General features: G+C 38.1%; 1 protein-coding gene and 1 pseudogene across 3 annotated transcripts in view; both read right to left on the bottom strand.

Annotated features, from left to right (window-relative positions):
* FAM151B (family with sequence similarity 151 member B) overlaps window positions 1–22,472 on the bottom strand; it is a 57,051-nt gene that overhangs the window by 19,954 nt on the left and 14,625 nt on the right. For 2 of the 3 annotated variants that reach the window (XM_028114550.2, XM_028114547.2), the window contains exons 2-4: window positions 18,410–18,535; window positions 6,890–7,055; window positions 1,628–1,845 (exon numbers count right to left, since the gene is read on the bottom strand). In XM_028114550.2, the coding sequence (XP_027970351.1) occupies window positions 1,628–1,845; window positions 6,890–7,044 (373 nt within the window). In that variant the 5' untranslated portion in view covers window positions 7,045–7,055; window positions 18,410–18,535. The remainder of the gene's footprint in view (window positions 1–1,627; window positions 1,846–6,889; window positions 7,056–18,409; window positions 18,536–22,472) is intronic. The other variant, XM_028114548.2, reaches the window with a different exon arrangement.
* Window positions 15,578–16,672, bottom strand: LOC114217631 (aminoacyl tRNA synthase complex-interacting multifunctional protein 1 pseudogene; annotated as a pseudogene).

The raw sequence follows: 22,472 nt of genomic DNA, 5'->3' as shown, positions 1-22,472 counted from the left end.
ACATGACTATAAATTTATAAACTCTTTTCTAAATCTGTGAAATAAGGGGTGCCTGGGTGGCTCAGTCAGTTGGGCATCTGACTCTTGATTTCCACTTGGGGTGCAATCTCAGGGTTGTGAGATCTGGCTCAGAGCTCAGCATGGAGTCTCCTTGGGATTCTCTCTCTCCCTCTCCCTCTGCCCCTCCCCCCACTCACATGCACAGCTCCCCCAAAAATCTGTGACATAAGAAGTAATGAAGCATAAAGCACATGTTGGTAATGACAAGAGGGCAATGGGAAAAAAGCAGCCTGGACACATTCAACACCAAAATGACTTCAAAGTCCAGATACAGTCTAATTCAGTTAAAGCTTGAGGTTAAGCCAGAATTATACTAAACAGTGACAAAAGGAGTTTAGAATCAGTAAGGAAGTTACTAAACTATTTCTAGTTTACCTTATTTAAACACTTTGAAGTATAAGCAATATTCTTTAATGAAACTAATAAAAATTAAAATGATTAAAAAATTAGAATTATGGTAAAGCATATTATTCTTTGTCTCAATCACATCAATTGGTGGCCCAGAGGGTTAGAACCTAAATGTCACTACTCACTAGATAGCAGTTACTCTAATCTTATGTTGGACTAAAAAGTTAACATCTAAAAACAATAATTGCAGGGGTGCCTGGGTGGCTCAGTCAGTTGGGCCTCTGCCTTCAGCTCAGGTCATGATCCCAGAGCCCCATGTTGGGCTCCTTGCTCAGCAGGGAGCCTGCTTCTCCCTCTGCCGCTCTGCCTGCTTATGCTCTCTCTCTCAAATAAATAAATAAAATCTTTTAAAAAAACCCAATTATTGAAAATAAGTAAAAGATGAATTCCCTGAACACAGGATAAAGACTAACATCTCCATAGGCTCTAAATATCTTCTTAGTTTATTTTTACCATGTGGACAGGTGCTCCAGAGCATTTGATTGCTACGAGCTGTTTACCTGTAAATCACTGCCTAGGGATATATGAAGAAATAAAAAGATGAACCCAAATAGCATAATCAGTTTCAACCAGGAAAAAGCTGAATGTCAAGTCGATCCTGAAGTGAACAGGTGAAAGGAAAGAAGGGAGCCAGCCTAGAGGAGAGTCTCATGGCCTCCCACTCCCCTGTCCAGCCAAAGAGAGGAAACTAGCAGTCCACTGGTGGAGCCCCTTTCAGTGTCCATGGAGTATAACTTGTGCTCTTCAACAACACACTCCTAACTTCTGTCCTCACATCACTGGGGAAGTTTTTGTTACTACTTTATCTTTCTTCTGACATTGGAAGTTTGCTCCAAGGTAAAAAAAAAAAAAAGTATAGAATGTTTTGCAAGTTCAGAGAGACCAACTCAGGATTTGTTTAAAGTTTGTAGAGGCAGCTTTGGTTAATGTAGACCATGCAAATTTCCCATCGAAGCTTGGTGACACAGTGTCACAAACAAATGCAGTCTATGTGAAATAAACGAAAGAGTCATACAGATGCCTTTAGGGCTAGACCTTTATATCCATTAGGCTCTTAAATTGTGGAATAAGTTTTTGGTTTTGTACTTAAACCTGTTATTTTTATATTTCGAGTGGATTTTAATTTGACCAATACGAAATACATTTTAAAAATCATTACCTTCATTGACTTTCTCAGGATGCCATCCTGTTGTCCAACCCAAAGAAAAGGTCACATTAGGAAAGAAGGATGTTACCATGTCTATAAAAGGTTTTGCATCCACTACCCTGCTATTTCCATTTGGACCGGGAAGAATATCAGCATTAATCCACACAGGACGTTTCAGATGCCTCTTCACATTCTCCAGGAGCATCATGGATGGTTCTACAGCTGCCAGACTAAAAACATAGTTGTTGTCAATGAGACATATTCCTAAAGTAAAAGTAAAAAGTTCTTTCAGACTAGTGGTTTCAATGTTTTCAACTTCCTAACAAAAGTGTAGTAGGATAATGCCTGAATTAAATAAAATCAAAGATCGCATAGCACCAGAGGAGAAAGTTAACATATGCTATATCTCAAAATGTTGATTTATACTTATTATTATGAGGATACCTTAAAGGTTCTATAAATACATGAATAATGCCACTACTTGTAGACAGGCTGAAGTTTCAAAACTCTGTATTAGGAACACTCAGTATAAAATAACTTAAGAAAAGACATAAATATTCACTCATTAGAGAATGTATAAATAAGACTTAAAAATTAGATATACTCATAACTTGAAAATTCACATTTATGAAAATACCTACAGTAAAACCAGGCACTGTGTCTCTAATACTGACTCATAACCCTAGAGAAAAGAGCCTCTTTTCCTTCATGTATTCTTTTAAGTTTGGATGCATAAATATGTTTCTAAAACTGATTGCAAAGTATAAAATTATAACATCCTCTTAAAGCTTTTATACATTTCATAAACATCTTTTCTGGAAACTAGAGACAACTATATTTTAGTTACTATTTATTTATTTATAAAGATTTTATTTATTTATTTGACACAGAGAGAGAGAGGGACAGCGTCAAGACAGGGAATACAAGCAGGGGGAATGTGAGAGGGAGAAGCAGGCTCCCTGCTGAGCAGGGAGCCCGATGCGGGGCTCGATCCCAGGACCCTGGGATCACGACCTGAGCCCAAGGCAGACGCTTAACGACTAAGCCACCCAGGCACCCTATTTTTTTTTAAAGATTTTATTTATTCATTTGACAGAGAGAGAGCAAGCGAGCACAAGCAAGGGGAGTGGCAGGCAGAGGGAGAGGGAGAAGCAAACTCCCCAGTGAGCAGGGTGACCGATGTAGGGCCTGATCCCGGGGATCACAACCCAAGCCAAAAGCAGTCACTCAACCAACTGAGCCACCCAGGCATCCCTTTAGTTACTATTTAAATAAAAAAGCAGTTTTACTCTTTTCTCTACATCTATTCTAACTGACATCTATAGATTTTGAAACAGTAAGGTTTTAATCAGCCTACATAAATTTTACTTATTTTTTAAGATTTATTTATTTATTTATTTTGGGGAGGAGCAGGGGGAAGGGCAGAGGGAGAGGAAGAGAGAGAATCCTCAAGCAGACTCCCTGCTGAGAGCAGTGCCCAACACAGGGCTCCATCCTAGGACCGTGAGATCATGACTTGAGACAAAATCAAGAGTTGGACACTTAACCAACTGAGTCACTCAGGTGCCCCCATAAATTTTACTTTTTAAAATAAATACACAAACTTTACTGGACTAGTACACCACTTATAATTCTGAATCTCTTCTAAACCTTTGAGGTCTAAGTTTGCTTCTGAGAAAATTAGCTTTTAATGACTACTACAGTGGGAGGCTAAAACTTGGGGAGACGGCTGTTGGAGGGGAGAACATTCAGTACCCTCTCCTTACATTTCCATCTTTCTTAACGGATTGAGTCCTCCTGCCTAGGTTTCCACACTCTTCAACTCACTCCTTTCAGGCCTCCTACTCTAAGAAGAGAAACTGATAACCTCATTATTTATTAGGTCATATTTATTAGTGAGCAAGGATACTGCTCATTAAAACCAGAGGAAGCCAGCCTCCAGCCTGTCACTCTGCTCCCATGTAGTGAGCTTCTTTTTGTTCATTCTTCTCCCTCTGAAATGGAGGCCCTAGATGTTAGTGGATTACTAAACTCTAATGCTGGACCTTGCAGAATTTAATTCAGATGCTGTCATTTCTCTGTCTCAAACGCTTTCTGCCTTGATCAAAATCAGTGCCATGTTAAAACCACAATTCTAAGATCTGGCATCCCCATTTTTGGTAGAAAGCAACTTATACCTGTGACTCCTTGCTTGTCTGCAAGTCCTGCAGCAGCAGCCAAGTTCCTGTGGGATTCTGCTCTTCATGGATGGAAGAGGAGGAAAACCTGAACTAATCCACGCATGTCTGCCACCAACATCTCTTTTTCCAGAAAGAATTTTGATTTCTTAAGAAATTTGGTGTCTGTGGAGGTTGGGTTAAACACTAATTTCCAGTTTACATTCAGGGGGGAGATTCTTAGGCTTTCTCAATTTAGTAAGGTGATATATATGGGGCTGTTCAATAATGGTTTACTACTGGTTAACATCAGCAGACAGCATTTTCTCCCCAAAATTGAAATTACACCAGCGTATATGAAGTGTCTACTATGTGTAAAGCACCGTGCAGTTAAACCTAAGGAGTTATGACACAGAACATAATGAAAAAGAATTTAATACATGTATTCTATTTTTATATGTAAATAATTTAATTATTGCTAATACAGACTATGTTAATGCTACTTTCCCTTACCAATAACTTAAATAAGAAAACGAAACCTATATTAAGAAAAACCTAAAACCTTACTAAAGAAAATAAAACTTTTTGTGTTGTAGTTTTTATATTTCTGGAACAGCAAGTTGACAAAACAATGATAAAATTCTTCTTGAAGAGTAAATGTTGAGGAAAAGCCATATCATTTTGGGGGGAAAAAAAAAGACTGAGGATGTATTTTGCCCAACAGCAACATATAATGTATACTTCAAAGAATAACATACCATGTTCCAGAAAAAATTTTAGTACTTAGTTATTATTTGTATGCCAAACAAAATAACTTAGAGGCATAAAATAAGAACTAGTAAAATTTGAGTAATAGGTCCATCGGCTCCTGTTACAGAGGTAGTACAGAGTTCTGGTTCACAGTGAGAACTCTCCAGCCAGGCTGGTAGATTTCCTACCAACTATGTGACAACAAGCAGTCTACTTCCTCCTCTGCCTCTGTTTCCTTTATCTGGAAGTGAGGATAAAAGCAATAAGCTGCCTCCCAGGATTGTTATGAGGATTAAATGAATTAACACATTCAGTGCTCTTAGAAAAGTGTCTGACACAGTATACATGTCCATATAACTGTTAGTTAAATTCATTCCCCTTCAAATATGTTATGACCAAAAACTTTGCAAAATCCTTTTCTTAGTGGCTCAGCTCATGTGTGTGTGGTAGCTGCTAGGAATGAATGAGTTGATCTGACTAGTGAGGAGCCAAAGAATGTATCAGAGAGAACAATTCAATGGGCAATAGTAAACATACACATGAAAAGGCAAGGATAGCTAAAACTCTGAGTTACCAAATATTAAAGATCAAATGTTTTATTTCATGGTACAGAGAAAACTGAACTAGCTCCAGGAAACCTGGGATCTCGGCCTAGCTCAGCTGTCAAGTTCAGCTATTGTTCTTGGGTCAATTATTTAACTTCTCTGGGACTAAGTCTCTTTGTCAATAAAATAGAGTTGGACCATTCGACACTCTAAGAGCTTTAAGATCTTAAAATAGTTCTCTCCGGGAGGTGGGGGGGGCGGGTGCCTGCGTGGCTCAGGTTGTGATCCCAGGGTCCTGGCATTGAGCCACGTATAGGGGCTCCCTGCTCAGCAGGGAGTCTGGTTCTCCCTCTCCTTTCCTCCTGGCTTGTGCTCTCTCTCCCTCACTCTCTCAAATAAATAAATAAAATCTTAAAAAAAAAAGGTCTCTCATTCACCAAGAGTGTAATGAGGTTGACTGGTATATTTAGCCCTACAACAAACAGAGTCACCTAAATAATTCTGTAAGTAAGAATTCCAAATCTTATTAATTTCTTGAGAATATTCTATTTAAAAATATTGTTCATAGATAAGGTAAGTTTACCACAAATCCTAGATTTTTTCTTTTCTTTTCTTTTAGATTTTATTTATTTGAAAGAGAGAGAGTGAGCAAGAGAGAGCACAAGATGGGAGGAGAGGCAGAGTGACAGGGAGAAGCAGACTCACCACTGAGCAGGGAGCCTGATGCGGGGCTTGATCCCAGGACCCTAGGATTATGACCTGAGCCAAAGGCAGATGCTTAACCCACTGAGCCACCCAGGTGCCCGAAATCCTAGATTTTCATAGCCGTCACCTTCATGGGACTTATGGTGAGCTTTTGTGATATCACACTATATTCCTGGCTTTATCTATAATTTTTACACTGCCAAAATACCACAAAAGTAAAATTTTCCATGACAGCCAGAGAAAAGGAAATAACACTTAATCTTGCTCTTCATTGTCAATGCTTCCAAATATTATTTATAAAGAACTCTTGGGTTATTGAAAGACTTCTAGATAATTCTCCATATACAAATATAACATAAATCAAGTAGGATATGCATTAACTACCCAAACTACTACGAACTCTCTCTCTCAGACTATTTTTTTTTTTAAGAGGGGGAGTGGGGGGTAGGCAGAGGGAGAAGAGAATCTTAGGCAGGCTCCATACCCGGCACTTTGCACACTTTGCACTCGGGACTTGACTCACAACCCTGAGATCATGATCTGAGCCAAAATCAAGGGTCTGATGCTTAAATGACTGAGCCACCCAGGTTCCCCTCAGACTACCTTTTTTTTTTTTTTTAAGATTTTATTTATTTATTTATTTGACACAGAGAGACATAGCGAGAGCGGGAACACAAGCAGGGGGAGTGGGGAGAGGAAGAAGCAGGCCTCCCGTGGAGCAGGGAGCCCGAGGTGGGCCTCAATCCCAGGACCCTGGGATCATGACCTGAGCTGAAGGCAGACGCTTAACCACTGAGTGACCCAGGCACCCCTCCCCTCAGACTACTTTAATGAAAGTAGCATTTTAAATTTACCATTCTATTATCACAATGGTCACTTATGATAAATTCCTTTGCAAAAATGAACTTAATTTTAGCTTCAAAGGGTTCCTAAGAAACAATTTAAGTGACCAACTCAATAGGTCTTAGGTCCCTTCTTGAAACATATTAGTTTGCAATTCCATTTTCAGTTTAAAGTATAAAGTTAGTTAGTCAAGCACAGATATATGAAGCTATTAATCTTTTAATTTCATTGTTACTCTCTAACAGCTAAAAGACTGAAAATGTTTATACAAATACCTCTTGAAATCCAGCTTGATGCCTTTATTGCTTTTTATAACTGCAGTCAGCCATTCCTGTAAAGTATTATCACTATTTGTTTCAGGAGGGTGGGCCATGATCGGTTGGCTATATTCTGATCCATCACTTGGAAGAAGGACATCGGCCTCTATCATGTGAGCAGTGCCTGTCCAAATAAAAGAACTTAAGTTAATGCTAATAAAATAGGGACTGAAGAAGATGTCATGTCCAGTAGCCTTTTGAGGAAGATAAAAACTGACACTTACTGAATAACTACTAAATACCAGGTACCATACTAGGCCTTCATATGATTGTTTGTTTCACAGATGAGCAAACAGGTGAAGAGTTAAATGCCTTTCTGTAGATCATACAGCTCTTAAGCTGTTGTTAAAATATTTAATTTCTGGGCAGAGGAATAGGGGACCCTATTCCAAACGGTCCCGGAATTGAGCTGGATATCTACAAGACCACTCTGAACACCCATGAAATCAGCCTGAGATGTAAGAAGACAGATCTGGATCTCTACAAACAAAATATCGCAGGCAGTTGGTTTTGAGGTATGAAGTGGGAGCCAGGATTCCGCGGGTAGATATCAGAGGATAAACAGAAGGGGGAGGGAGCTGAGCCTTCAGAATCCTGCACTGCCAGTGAGTGATAGCCTCCTGCGCTGGGGACTGGGCACAGACTTGCAGACTGGTAGCAAAGGGGAAAAGACTTTAGGGCAGCCCCCCAGACTGAAACTAAGAGCAGCAGGCCGCACGTATGAACTGGAGGTAGCTGGTGGTTTTAGAAGCACAAAGGGGAGAGAGGCGTCCCGACCTGGAGGCGAGAACTGGGAGAGCTGCTGAGGGGCGCACAACCCAGGACGCTGCAGTTTATAGCAGCACAGACAGGAACGGAGATAGTGTGGCCTGGAGAGCTCACTGAAGAACAGATTGCGATCTCTCTGCTCTGAGGCAGAGGGTTGGAAACGATCTCTTTTGCCCTGACTCTCGGAAGAGACGCAGAAAGCCTCCAGGGAAAGCCACCAGAGAACAAAAGCCCCAAAAAACCAGTTTTCACTGAGCCCATCCCCCACCACAGGGGGCAGGGTAACTCTGCCCAAACAGGGTTGCCTAACAGCACGGCAAGCCCCTCCCCCAGAAGACAGGCTGGGAGAACAGGAGGCCAGCAACCCTAAGGTCCCTATAAAACAGGTGCATCTTTCTTGGGTTGTGGTCAATAATTTGAACTCTGTACATTCCGTCAACCACCCCTCAACAAAATGACCAGGAGGAGGAACCCCCAAAATAGGAAAGACTCAGAGACTGTGACTATTTCTGCCAAAGATTTACAAATGGATACAGATATAACCAAGATGTCAGAGATGGAATTCAGGGTAGCAATTGTGAAGATAATAGCTAGAATGCAGAAATTGATTAATGGCAACATAGAGTCTCTAAGGGCAGAAATGAAAGCTGAATTGGCAGAACTTAAAAATGCTATCAATGAGATCCAATCTAATCTAGATAATCTAACAGCTAGGGTAAGCAAGGCAGAAGAATGAATTAGTGATCTAGAAGACCAATTAATAGACAAGAAGGAAAAAGAGGAAACCAGCGAAAAACAACTCAAAATCCATGAAAATAGAATCAGAGAAATAAGTGACCCACCATGAAACATTCCAATGTCAGAATTATTGGAATCCCTGAGGGGGAGGAGAGAGAGGAGTAGAATATATATTTGAGCAAATAGTAGATGAGAACTTCCCTAATATGGGGAATTAAACAAACATTCATGTCCTAGAGGCCGAGAGGACCTCTAGGATCAAGGGGAAAACAGGCCAATGCCCCGGTACATAATAGTAAAACTCTCAAATCTTAGACCAAGGAAACCATCTTAAGGGCAGTTAGGGGGAAGAGATTCCTTACATATAGAGGGAGGAACATCAGAATAACGTCAGACCTATTCACAGAGACCTGGCAAGCCAGAAAGGACTGGCAAGACATATTCAGGGTACTAAATGAGAAGAACATGCAGCCAAGAATACTTTATCCAGCAAGGCTGTCATTTAGAACGGATGGAGAGATGCAGAGCTTCCAAGACCGGCAGAAATTGAAAGAATATGTGACCACTAAGCTGGCCCTGCAAGAAATATTAAGGGGGGTTCTATAAAAGGAGAAAGACCCCAAGAGTGATATACAGAAATTTACAGAGACAATCTATAAAAACAGGGTCTTCACAGGCAACATGATGACAATAAATTCATATCTTTTAATAATCACTCTCAACGTGAACAGCCTAAATGCTCCCATAAAATGGCACAGAGTTGCCAAATGGATAAAAAGACAGGACCCATCCATATGCTGTCTACAAGAGACTCATTTTGAACCTAAGGATACATCTAGACTGAAAATGAAGGGATGGAGTTCCATCTTCCAGGCCAACGGACCTCAAAAGAATGCTGGGCTAGAAATTCTTATATCAGACAAATTACATTTTAAGCTAAAGACTCTAGTTAAAGACACAGAAAGACACTATATCATTCTTAAAGGTCTACCCAACAAGATCTAACAATTATAAATATCTATGCCACCAACACGGGAGCAGCCATCTACATAAGCCAACTGTCAACCGAAATAAAGAGTCATATTGATAACAATATGTTAATTGTAGGAGACCTCAATACTCCACCCTCAGCAATAGACAGATCATCTAAGCAGAAAATCAACAAGAAACATGAGCTTTGAATGACACCCTGGACCAGATGGATCTCATAGATATATACAAACATTCCACCCTAAAACAAGAGAATACTCATTCTTCTCGAGTGCACATGGAACTTGCTCCAGAATAGATCACATACTGGGTCACAAATCAGGTCTCAACCGATACCAAAAGATTGAGATTATTCCCTGCATATTCTCAGACCATAATCTTTTAAAACTGGAACTCAATCACAAGAAAAAATTTGGAAGAAATTAAAACATTTGGAACCTAAAGACCACTCTGCTCAAGAATGTTTGGGTCAACCAGGAAATCAAAGAAGAACTTAAACAATTCATGGAAATCAATGAGAACAAAAACACATCAGTCCAAAACCTATGGGATACTGCAAAGGTGGTCCTAAGGGGAAAATACATAGCCATCCAAGCCTCACTCAAAAAAATAGAAAAATCCCAAATTAACCAACTAACTCTACACCTTAAAGAACTAGAGAAAAAGCAACAAACAATGCCTAAGCCACACTTTAGAAGAGAAAAAATTAAGATCAGAACAGAGATCAATGAATTAGAAATCAGAAACACAGTAATCAGATCAACGAAACTAGAAGCTGGTTCTTTGAAAGAATTAATAAGATTGATAAACTATTGGCCAGACTTATCCAAAAGAAAAGAGAAAGGACCCAAATTAATAAAATTATGAAGGGGGAGAGATCACGACTAACACCAAGGAAATAGAAACAACTATTAGAAATTATTATCAACAACTATATGCCAATAAATTGAGGATTCTGGAAGAAATGGATGCCTTCCTGGAAACCTATAAAGTCCCAAGACTGAAACAGGAAGAAACTGATAGCCTGAATAAGCCAATAACCAGTAACGAGATTGAAGCAGTGATCAAAAATCGCCCAAAAAACAAGAGTCCAGGGCCTGATGGATTCCCTGGGGAATTCTACCAAATATTCAAAGAAGAAATAATACCTACCCCCTGAAGCTGTTTCAAAAAATAGAAACAGAAGGAAAGCTTCCAGACTCATTCTATGAGGCCAACATTACCTTAATTCCCAAACCACACAAAGACTCCATCAAAAAGGAGAATTTCAGACTGATAGCCCTGAAGAATATGGATTCCAAAATTCTCAACAAAATCCTAGCTAATAGGACCCAACAATACATTTAAAGGATCATCCACCACAACCAAGTGGGATTTATCCCAGGGATGCAAGCGTGGTTCAACATTCGCAAATAAATCAGTGTGACAGAACACATTAATAAGAGGAGAGAGAAGAACCATATGGTCATCTCAATTGATGCAGAAAAAGCATTTGACAAAATACAGCATCCTTTCCTGATTAAAACTCTTCAGAGTATAGGGATAGAGGGAACATTCCTCAAGTTCATAAAATCCATCTATGAAAAACCCACAGCGAATATCATCCTCAATGGGGAAAAGCTGAGAGCCTTTCCTTTAAGATCAGGAACACGACAAGGATGCCCACTCTTGCCACTGTTGTTCAACATAGTACTAGAAGTCCTAGCAACAGCAATCAGACAACAAAAAGAAATAAAAGGTATTCAAATTGGCAAAGAAGAAGTCAAACTCTCTCTCTTCGCAGATGACATGATACTTTATGTGGAATATCCAAAAGACTCCACCCCCAAATGACTAGAACTCATACAGCAATTCAGTAATGTGGCAGGATACAAAATCAATGCACAGAAATCAGTTGCTTTCTTATACACTAACAATGCACCTGTAGAAAGAGAAATTAGAGAAACGATTCCATTTACAGTAGCACCGAAAACCATAAGATAACTTGGAATAAACCTAACCAAAGAGGTAAAGGATCTATACTCTAGGAACTACAGAACACTCATGAAAGAAATTGAAGAAGACACAAAAAGATGGGAAAACATTCCATGCTCATGGATCGGAAGAATAAACATTGTTAAAATGTCTATGCTACCCAGAGCAATCTATACCTTCAACGCCATCCGAATCAAAATTCCAATGACATTTTTCAAAGTGCTGGAACAAACAATCCTAAAATTTGTATGGAATCAGAAAAGACCCCGAATCGCCAAGGAAATGTTGAAAAAGAAAAACAAAGCTGGGGGCATTCACGTTGCCTGATTTCAAGCTATATTACAAAGCAGTGATCACCAAAGACAGCACGGTACTGACACAAAAACAGACATATAGACCAGTGGAACAGAGTAGAGAGCCCAGATATGGACCCTCAATTCTATGGTCAAATAATCTTCGACAAAGGAGGAAAAAATAGGCAGTGGAACAAAGACAGTCTCTTCAATAAATGGTGCTGGGAAAACTGGACAGCTATATACAGAAGAATGAAACTCAACAATTCTCTAATGCCATACACAAAGAGAAACTCAAAATGGATGAAAGACCTCAATGCAAGACAGGAATCCATCAAAATCCTAGAGGAGAACATAGGCAGTAACCCCTTTGGCATTGGCCACAGCAACTTCTTTCAAGATTCATCTCCAAAGGCTAGTGAAACAAAAGCAAAAACGAACTTTTGGGACTTCATCAAGATAAAAAGCTTCTGCACAGCAAAGGAAACAGTCAACAAAACAAAAAGGCGACCCACAGAATGGGAGAAGATATTTGCAAATGACGCTACAGATAAAGGGCTGGTATCCAAGATCTATAAAGAACTTCTCAAACTCAACACCCAAAAAACAAATAATCAAGTCAAAACAAACACTTCTCCAAAGAAACATATAAATGGCTAACAGACACATGAAAAAATGTTCAACATCATTAGCCATCAGGGAAATTCAAATCAAAACCACATTGAGATACTTAGAATGGCAAAAATTTACAAGGCAAGAAACGACAAATGTTGGAGAGGTTGTGGAGAAAGGGCAACCCTCTTACACTGTTGGCAGGATTGCAAGTTGGTACAGCCAATTTGGAAAACACTGTGGAGGTGCCTCAAAAAATTAAAAATAGAACTATCCTATGACCCAGCAATTGTACTACTGGGTATTTACCCCAAAGACACAGATGTAGTGAAAAGAAGAGCCATATGCACCCCAATGTTCACAGCAGCAATGTCCGCAATAGCCAAACTATGGAAAGAGCCGAGATGTCCTTCAACAGATGAATGGATAAAGAAGATGTGGTCCATATATATGATGGAGTATTACTCAGCCATCAGAAAGGATGAATACCCAAGTTTTACATCAACATGGATGGGACTGGAGGAGATGATGCTAAGTGAAATAAGTCAAGCAGAGAAAGTCAATGATCATATGATTTCATTTATTTGTGGAACATAAGGAATAGCATGGAGGACATCAGGAGAAGGAAGAGAAAAACTAAGGGGGGGGAATCGGAGGGAGAGACAAACCGTGAGAGACTATGGACTCTGAGAAACAAACTGAGGGTTTTAGAGGGAGGGGCATGGGGGGATGGGTTAGCCCAGTGACAGGTATTAAGGAGGGCATGTATCGCATGGAGCAACTGGGTGTTATACGAAAACAATGAATCGTGGATCACTACATCAAAAACTAATGATGTATTGTATGGTGACTAACATAACATAATAAATAAAATAAAATAAAAAAAAATAAAATAATATTTAATTTCTTCCCAGTACACAGCAAAGTGAATATACAAAGGAAAGATTAATAAGTATTTGTTGAAGTTTCTGAGAATAAAAATAGTACTTTTATCTTCTCACTCCTCAAATTAGAAACCGTAGATATTTATTGCTTATAGTCACACTTTTCCTGAAGATGTTACAAAAGCTTTTTTAAATACATTTTTTATTCTCAAAAAGACTTAATGTTTTCTATTTTTCTTACCAGCATACTTTTTAATATGAATGTTTAAAATCTAAATGCTAATAAATAAATAAATAAATAAAATCTAAATGGTGAAATACTGTAACATAAAATTACATTTAACGTAATAACTTCTGTAACAACTTTGACTATTCTGAGATCTGGATGGGTTGACAATGCAATACCAAGTGGTACTTTTACATTGTTCCTCCTGTACTCTGTTTTTTTAAATCATAGACATTGTTGAAAATCCAGTTTTACATGTTAGCCAAACTGCAACAGCTCTATTACTAATAGTTATACTAAGTTTAAATATTCTGGGAGAAATGAGATAAACCACTGAAATATAGCCTTCATGTCTCTAGGATCCTCTCTTTTCCCTTTAGACTAAAAGGAAATCGCAAAACTAACCATGGCTGAAAAAAGGGATTTGTGAAGAGCATTCCCAAACTATAAAATCTGGGGCTCTGGTTTTGCCTAACAGAATGTTAAAAGGACATTATCTGAAGACTAAATAACCTACGAAAACTTCCCAGATCAACATCAGATTGTCAGTAATTGGAAATGACTTTCCATTAGCAATTTTAAAAACAAGGTGAATGGATGGAACTAGAGGGAATTATGCTAAGTGAAATAAGTCAGTCAGAGAAAGACAATTATCATATGATCTCACTCATATGTGGAATTTAAGAAACAAGGTAGAGGATCATAGCGGAAGAGAGGGAAAAAACTCAAACAAAATGAAACCCGAGAGGGAGATAAACCATAAAAGATTCTTAATCTTAGGAAACAAACTGAGAGTTTCTGGAGGGGAAGGGGGTGGGGGGATGGGGTAACCAGGGGATGGACATTAGGGAGGGTATATGTTGTAATAAGCACTTGGTATTATATAAGACTGATGAATCACAGACCTGTACCCTTGAAACAAATAATACATTATGTTAATTAACTGAATTTAAGTTAAAAAATAAAAAATTAAAATTAAAAAAAATAAAAATTTTTAAAAAAGAAAAGGTTAAAAGTGAAGTATCCACATTTAATTAGATTATTTCTAGCATAAGATTTCAGCATATACTATTATGAATTGTAAATTTTTCACGATTTTTTCCAAATTTTTAGTTGTTGTTACATAGAAATAAAATTTGTTTGACTTTGGATCCTGAGATTTTCTAAATTTACCCATGAATTGCAATCATTTATCTGTAGCAACTTTTTGATTTTCTATATACACAACCATACTGTCTGTAAGTAGTACTTTTATTTCTTCCTTTTTTCCATTTTTAAAAATTAACATGCGGTGCCTGGGTGGCTCAGTTGGTTGGGCGTCTGCCTCAGCCGGGGTCATGATCCCGGGGTCCTGGGATAGAGTCCTGTGGGCTCCCTGCTCAGCGGGGAGTCTGCTTCTCCCACTGCCCCTGCCCCCTGCTCATGTTCTCTCTCTTGCTCACTCTCTCTGTCTCTCAAATAAATGAATAAAATCTTTTAAAAAATGAACATATAATTCACAGACCATAAAATTCACACTTTTAAAGTATACCATTCATGGTTCTTTTTATTTTATTTTTTTAGATTTTTAAAAATTTATTTATTTGACAGAGAGAGCACAAGCAGGGGGAGTAGCAGGCAGAGGGAGAAGGAGAAGCAGGCTCCCCACTGAGCAAGAAGCCCATACACAAGAAGGGGGAGTGGGAGAGGGAGAAGCAGGCTCCCCACTGAGCAGGGAGCTCAGTGTGGGGCTCCATCCAGGACCCTGGGATCATGACCTGAGCCAAAGGTAGACACTTAACTGACTGAGCCACCCAGGTGCTCCAACTTAGTGGCTTTTTAGAATATTCAGAAGGCTGTGCAACAACCACCAGTACCTAATTCCAGAAAAACTTCATTATCCCAAAAAGAAACCCTGTACCCATTAGCATTTACTCCCTATTCTCTACTCTGGCCAGCTCCTGTCACCCACTAACCAACTTTTTCCTGAGTGTTGCTTTTGCTAAAATTCATTTATTATACAATCACTGTGTGGTTATTATGTGTTAGGCACTGTTTTAGGTATCAAGGATTCAATACTAAACCAAAGTTCCTCCTTTTGAGGAGAAAGAATAACAATTAAAAAATATCTTGGGCGCACCCGGCACTAAAGTGGTAAGGATTTTTTTTTTTTTAGGTACAAGTGACAAATATATTTCTTTTTATTGTTATTAAAGTTTTCTCAAATGTAGTTCAGTAAATGAAGTATTTTATTTTATTCCACTGTTGGTCATAGTTTGAGCCCTACACACTCCCTTCCCTTTCACCTCAAAGGGAGCTCCTTTGTATGTAGCTACACACTCATCATTAGTAAAGAGATCAGGCTGGATCTGCTCCCAAATCTTCTTAGGATTCAGCTCCTTGTCAGGTTCTCCAGGAAAAGCATCAAAAACAATTCTGTCTCCAGGAACAGACCCATTAGGAGGTGCCAAGATTTCAACCTTCTCAGGTGAACTAGCACACGTTACCATTGCTTGAGATACTACTCCCCTCATCTTTGCAGGTTTCAGGTTACAAAGTAAAATCACCATCCGATTTTGCATCTGTTCAAGAGGAACATGATTCACCAGGCCACTGACAACTGTTCTTGGGGCTGTTTCTCCAACATCTACTTCTTCCACATATAAAGAATCTGCATCAGGGTGTTTTCTGGCCGTGATGATACAACCAACTCCAAGATCCAGACGAGAAACATCTACTGGCTTAGAGTCAGCGCTTCCTGCTACTGAATGCTGTTTTTTCTCCTTTTTCTCTCCTTTCACTTCAATTTTCTCTTTCATCTTCTTTTCTTCCGCTCCTCCTCCTATCTGTTCTTTGGCACCAGAAGTTATAGTTGTTATTGGTCTAGACTGTATCACATTTTCAGAAACTGTGGAATTAGCTTGCAGCAGAGTACCAGATGGAAATGGTATTTGTTTCACTCCATTTTGAATTTCTGCCTGAATTAGCTCTTGTTTCAATTCTTCAATTTCTTTCTTTAATTTAGCATTTTCAACTCGAAGTTTCTTCTCTTCTCTCAAAGTTGCCTGCAAAATTGCTTTCTCCTTAAGAAGAGCAACTTGCTGCTTTAAATAGTCAATAATTTGATCTGCTTCTGCACCCTTCTGTTCCAGTCTCTTCAGAAGAGCACCATTAGTTGCCATTTTTGCCAAGAAACGGCAGAAAATCCGTCTGTCTGATTCTGGAGTTAGCTCTTTTAATGTCCAAGCTATAATTTATGAATCGGTGGACAGAGCAACCTGGGGAGCCTCACCCGGGCAGCCTCAGTCCGGCAGTAAGGATAGATTTTAATCAGTATTAACTCCTGCAATAGGGAAAGGAACCCACCATGTGCTGAACTCAATTTCTATTTGTACGAAGGTGCCTGGACCTTTCAAAGGGGGAATGAATGAATAAGGAGGAGGGTGGGCAGGGTCTCAGTAGAGTCAGGGAAGTGAAAAATTACAAAAATCAAGGGAGGTTGATCCATGGAAAACTCTGGGTTTGCTAACTGGTGCCTGTTCAAGTTAGGCTCCTACTATCCCACAGAGAATGAGAAATAGGGGCCTTATCTTCAGATGCTGACTAGAAGGAATAGTAAATTCCTTTGGCATGGTTGAATTTTCTCAGGCAGGCATTTTAACGGTAGCTAGAGGTCATCCTAGTTATGAGAACTTGATCTATTAGAAACTATGTTAGAGTTTGTTCAAGTGTTTATAGACCAAGGTTAAGTCTAGATGAGAAGAGTGCTCAAGGAAGCCTGGCTAGAGTTTGGTCAAAAAGAGAATCTTTGTCAGTTGTTTCCAACATAATGTTTTGTCCTTTTCCTCTTAAGCAAAGTTGAGATAATTATTGTTATCACAATTGAAAGAATCCTAAATAATAAATTAATTATATACTTGGAATAATTTTCTAAAAGTAGAATAAATATATCAAAGTGTATTTAAAAATATATATATATCTTGGGCGCCTGGGTGGCTCAGTCGGTTAAGCGTATGCCTTCTGCTCAGGTCATGATCTCAGCGTCCTGGGATTGAGCCCCACATGGCCCCCTGCTCTGCAGGGAGCCTGCTTCTCTTTCTGCCTCTGCCTGCCATTCCACCTTCTTGTGCGTGCTCTCTCTCTCTGTCAAACAAATAAATAAAATCTTTAAAAGAAATAAATAAAATGAAAGATATCTTTACAATAAAAGAAATATATATTCAGATACATTATCCAGATACATAATTGAGTAGGATGCAAAAGATACATAGATTTTTTACAATAAAACTTGGGACTGAGAAGTTTTCCTCATTGTACCAGGTCATTTTGAGCTATGCCCCAGACCACTCTAGTAATATGCTTTTAGTCTCCTATGCTGCTGTAGCCAACATGGGTACTTCATAGGAAGAGGCTAAAAAAACTGCTAATGTGTTCATCTATAATGAAGGGATATATATATATATGTGTGTGTGTGTGTGTGTGTGTGTGTGTATTTTATATATATATATGTGTGTATATATATATATATATATATATATATAAAATTATACATTAAGTTAGTAAACCAAAGTCTTGGTTTCTAGCCTAAGCATAAATACTGCCCAAGGCAATTAATTATAAATTAGTATACAATGGCTTCATCCATCTATCAACAAATATTTATTGAACTTCTCCTTAGTTCACTATGAAAGACACAAAAATATGTAAGACATACAACACTGATCTTAAAAACTTACTCAAGTCACTACAGTATATAAGCAAGTATAATAATACATTGAGAGTTTCAAATAGACACAGAAAAGGTAAATCACTTCTGGAAAATAAGAAAATTCTTCCATTATGGAAATTTGTTCATTTTGTAAACAAAATGAGATCTTTTATAAAAATGTTTATGTCAGCCTAGAATTTACACTTTGATCATCTAAGTCTTTGATACCTACAAATATGTCCAGATATCAAAAAAAGAGCTGAATTAATTTATCCTGTGTAAATACAAGAAACTGTATTGACTTACTTTTCAGTGCCTCATTCAGTTGTGCCTTGTGGTTAGCTGCATGATACCAGACGATCTCAGCGCCATCTTCTGTTGTGATCAGGTTATTTCTCAGAAAATATTCTAGTATATTTTCACTCCAAGATCCTAAAACAACATTTATATCAAAACGAATGGATTGTTTTTTATAGTGTAAACATTTTTTAATAAGAATGGGCAGAACATACTTTGGGGAAGAACATAAAGTAATTTAACTGGGAATTATATAAGGTCTTAAAAATTGAGAACAAGTATTATGATGTGCAGTTATATATTATATACACAAGCATGCTATATATGATATAAGTAATAATTAGTAAGCATATAGGATAGTCTATCTGAAACTCAGAAGCATGAGGAAGTATGGAGGAAGAAAAAGAAATGGGAAGAAGCAGATACTTTAAAGCAAGAATTTTTACATGATATTGTCTCTAATCCTGGACTATAACTAAGTAAAATGTATGTGAAGTCATATTAAAAGCTATATTAAAACTTCTTAAATTTTGTGCAACTTAATTGTTTTATCCACCTGAGACCCCATTCCATATTTATGTTAATTTAGAATCTTGTAAGCATATTCACCTTCGGATTATGAATCTCAACAACATTTATATGAGTGACCAAACTCCTGAATTAGTAATTATAGATTTATCTAGCATGTACAAATACAGATAATTCCCATATCTATCAACTACTTTTTGGCTCACCAGATTTTCTCTTAATTAAGCCTTAAAATATGTGAGTTAATCAAGACTAAAATACTTGAATCCAAGTCTACTCCACACTATGTCATATCCCAATATAACAATGAGAAAAATAGTTATCTACCTAATTCTTATTTATTCAAACATTTTAGTGCCTGCCAATTGGCTGCAAATTCCTTATGCATGAGATTATGTCTTCTATCAATTATTTATTAACTCTGCCTAATAACTGTTAAAAACCTACAAATGGCCAGCAGAAACTGCCAGTAAGACATTGAGAAAAAGTAGATTTTGATTAGAGAATGGAGGGACATATAAAGAGAATTTCTAACTAATATGCATGGAACTTAGCAACCACTCTGTATATCTATCGGGCTACAGAATAAAGGTGAGAGTTAGCTGCAGCATCCACTATAGCCCAAAACACATGGCTCTCTTTAGCATATGCAACAGTCACAGACTATTCAGACTCAGATGAAAATACATAGTAATTTTTAAAATATTTGAGTTAGGCATTTTTAGAAGGCAAATTATAGGCTAAACAGAAATGTCCTATAATGGGAAAATAATTAAAACATAGTACATCTTCATGATAAAATATGTGACTGATATGGCTGTTAAAAAAGTTTTTGAGATATACCAAAAGTCTCACAGAAATGGTAATCATGCATATTATTAGAAAAAAACTAAAAGTTAATTGTGCATATTGGGTATGTCTGTGGCACCTTTCAACTAGACACACTGCATTCACAATTTTTATAAGGGCAACTTACAAATTAACAATTAAATACCATAATTCCAGCAATTAAAAACATTTGAAGTAAAAAGTTCTCCTTGCCCTATTAATGGGTGAAACTGACCTTACACTTACCCACACAGTGTATGTATTTAGAATTTAAGAAGGCTCCAATTACCTATGATCTAGTGTATTATTGCCATTTTAACTAGGCTATAACTGAAAATAGGACAAAGAGAAAGTCAAAATTAGTTGTAATTTTTTAATTAGGACTTTTTGGGAAGTAGTTTTAGGTTTATAGAAGATGTGCCCTCCTCTATTTTTTTACAACTTTTTGGGGTGATGGAAATGTTTTAAAATTGATTGTGGTGATGTTTACACAACTCGGATACACTAAAAACCACTATATTATATATGCTTTAAATAAGTGAATTGTATGGTATGGAAATCATCTCTCAATGAAGATTTTTTTATTTTATTTTATTATGTTATATTAATCACCATACATCATTAGTTTTTGATGTAGTGTTCCACGATTCCTTGTTTGCGTATAACACCCAGTGCTCCATTCAATACGTGACCCCCCTTAATACCCATCACCAGGCGAAACCATCCCCCCACCCCTCTCCCCTCTAGAACCCCCAGTTTGTTTCTCAGAGTCCACAGTCTCTCATGGTTTGTTTCTCTCTCCAATTTCCCCCCTTCATTTTTCCCTTCCTACTATCTTCTCTCTCTTTTTTTTTTTAACATATATTATTTGTTTCAGAGGTACAGGTCTGTGATTCATCAGTCTTACACAATTCACAGCACTCACCATAGCACATACCCTCCCCAATGTCTATCACCCAGCCACCCTATCCCTCCCACCCCCCACCACTCCAGCAACCCTCAGTTTGTTTCCTGAGATTAAGAATTCCTCATATCAGTGAGATCATATGATACATGTGTTTCTCTGATTGACTTATTTCGCTTAGCATAATACCCTCTACTTCCATCCACATTGTTGCGAATGGCAAGATTTCAGGGTTTTTTTGATGGCTGCATAATATCCATATATATGTATGCGCCACATCTTCTTTATCCATTCATCTGTTGATGGACATCTTGGCTCTTTCCATAGTTTGGCTATTGTGGACACTGCTGCCATAAACATTGGGGTGCATGTATCCCTTTGGATCACTACATTTGTATCTTTGGGGTAAATAACCAGTAGTGCAATTGCTGGGTCATAGCATAGCTCTATTTTCAACTTTTTGAGGAACCTCCATACTGTTTTCTAGAGTGGCTGCACCAGCTTGCATTCCCACCAATGGTGTAGGAGGGTTCCCCCTTCCCCGCATCCTCGCCAACACCTGTCGTTTCCTGACTTGTTAATTTTAGCCATTCTGACTGGTGTGAGGTGGTAGCTCATTGAGGTTTTGATTTGGATTTCCCTGATGCCTAGCGATGTTGAGCACTTTGTCATGTGTCTGTTGGCCATTTGGATGTCTTCTTTGGAAAAGTGTCTGTTCATGTCTTCTGCCCACTTCTTGACTGGGTTATTTGCTCTTTGGGTGTTGAGTTTGAGAAGTTCCTTATAGATTTTGGATACTAGCCCTTTATCTGATAGGTCATTTGCAAATATCTTCTCCCATTCTGTCAGTTGTCTTTTGGTTTTGTTGACTGTTTCCTTTGCTGTGCAAAGCTTTTTACCTTGATGAAGTCCCAATAGTTCATTTTTGCCCTTGCTTCCCTTGTCTTTGGCGATGTTTCTAGGAAGAAGTTGCTGCGGCTGAGGTTGAAGAGGTTGCTGCCTGTGTTCTCCTCTAGGATTTTGATGGATTCCTGTCTCATATTTAGGTCCTTCATCCATTTTAAGTCTATTTTTGTGTGTGATGTAAGGAAATGGTCCAGCTTCATTCTTCTGCATGTGGCTGTCCAATTTTCCCAACACCATTTGTTGAAGAGACTGTCTTTTTTCCATTGGACATTCTTTCCCGCTTTGTCGAAGATTAGTTGACCATAGAGTTGAGGGTCCATTTCTGGGCTCTCTATTCTGTTCCACTGATCTATGTGTCTGTTTTTGTGCCAGTACCATACTGTCTCGATGATTACAGCTTTGTAATAGAGCTTGAAGTCCGGAATTGTGATGCCACCAGGTTTGGTTTTCTTTTTCAACATTCCTCCGGCTACTTGGGGTCTTTTCTGGTTCCATACAAATTTTAGGACTTTTTCTTCCATTCCTTTGAAAAAAGTTGATGGTATTTTGATAGGGATTGCATTGTGTATATAAAGATTTTTAAAAAAGAAAAAGTTAAAAAAACACATTTACCCTTTGACCCAGAAATTCCACTTTCATAAACTTATCCCATAGACAGATATGCTTATAGGTGGAAAATGACACATTTGATGAATGTGGTTATTTTCACTCTTGCTATTACAATCAATGTTATAGCAAATATCCTAAATATCCATCAAAAGTGGATTCATTAAATAAATTATGGTTTATCCATGCAAAGGGACATTATGCAGCCATTAAAAAGAATGAGGCAAATCCATATGTATTGATACAATCTCAAAGATACGTTAAGTGGGAAAAAAGCACAATGGAGAACAATTTGTAGGA

This window comes from Eumetopias jubatus, unplaced genomic scaffold, assembly GCF_037043125.1.
Source record: "Eumetopias jubatus isolate StellerSeaLion01/CBP00866 unplaced genomic scaffold, mEumJub1_p1.0 scaffold_5, whole genome shotgun sequence".
NCBI lineage: Eukaryota > Metazoa > Chordata > Mammalia > Carnivora > Otariidae > Eumetopias > Eumetopias jubatus.
The sequence above is the reverse complement of the archived record's forward strand: the minus strand, read 5'-3'. Positions and strand labels throughout refer to the sequence as shown.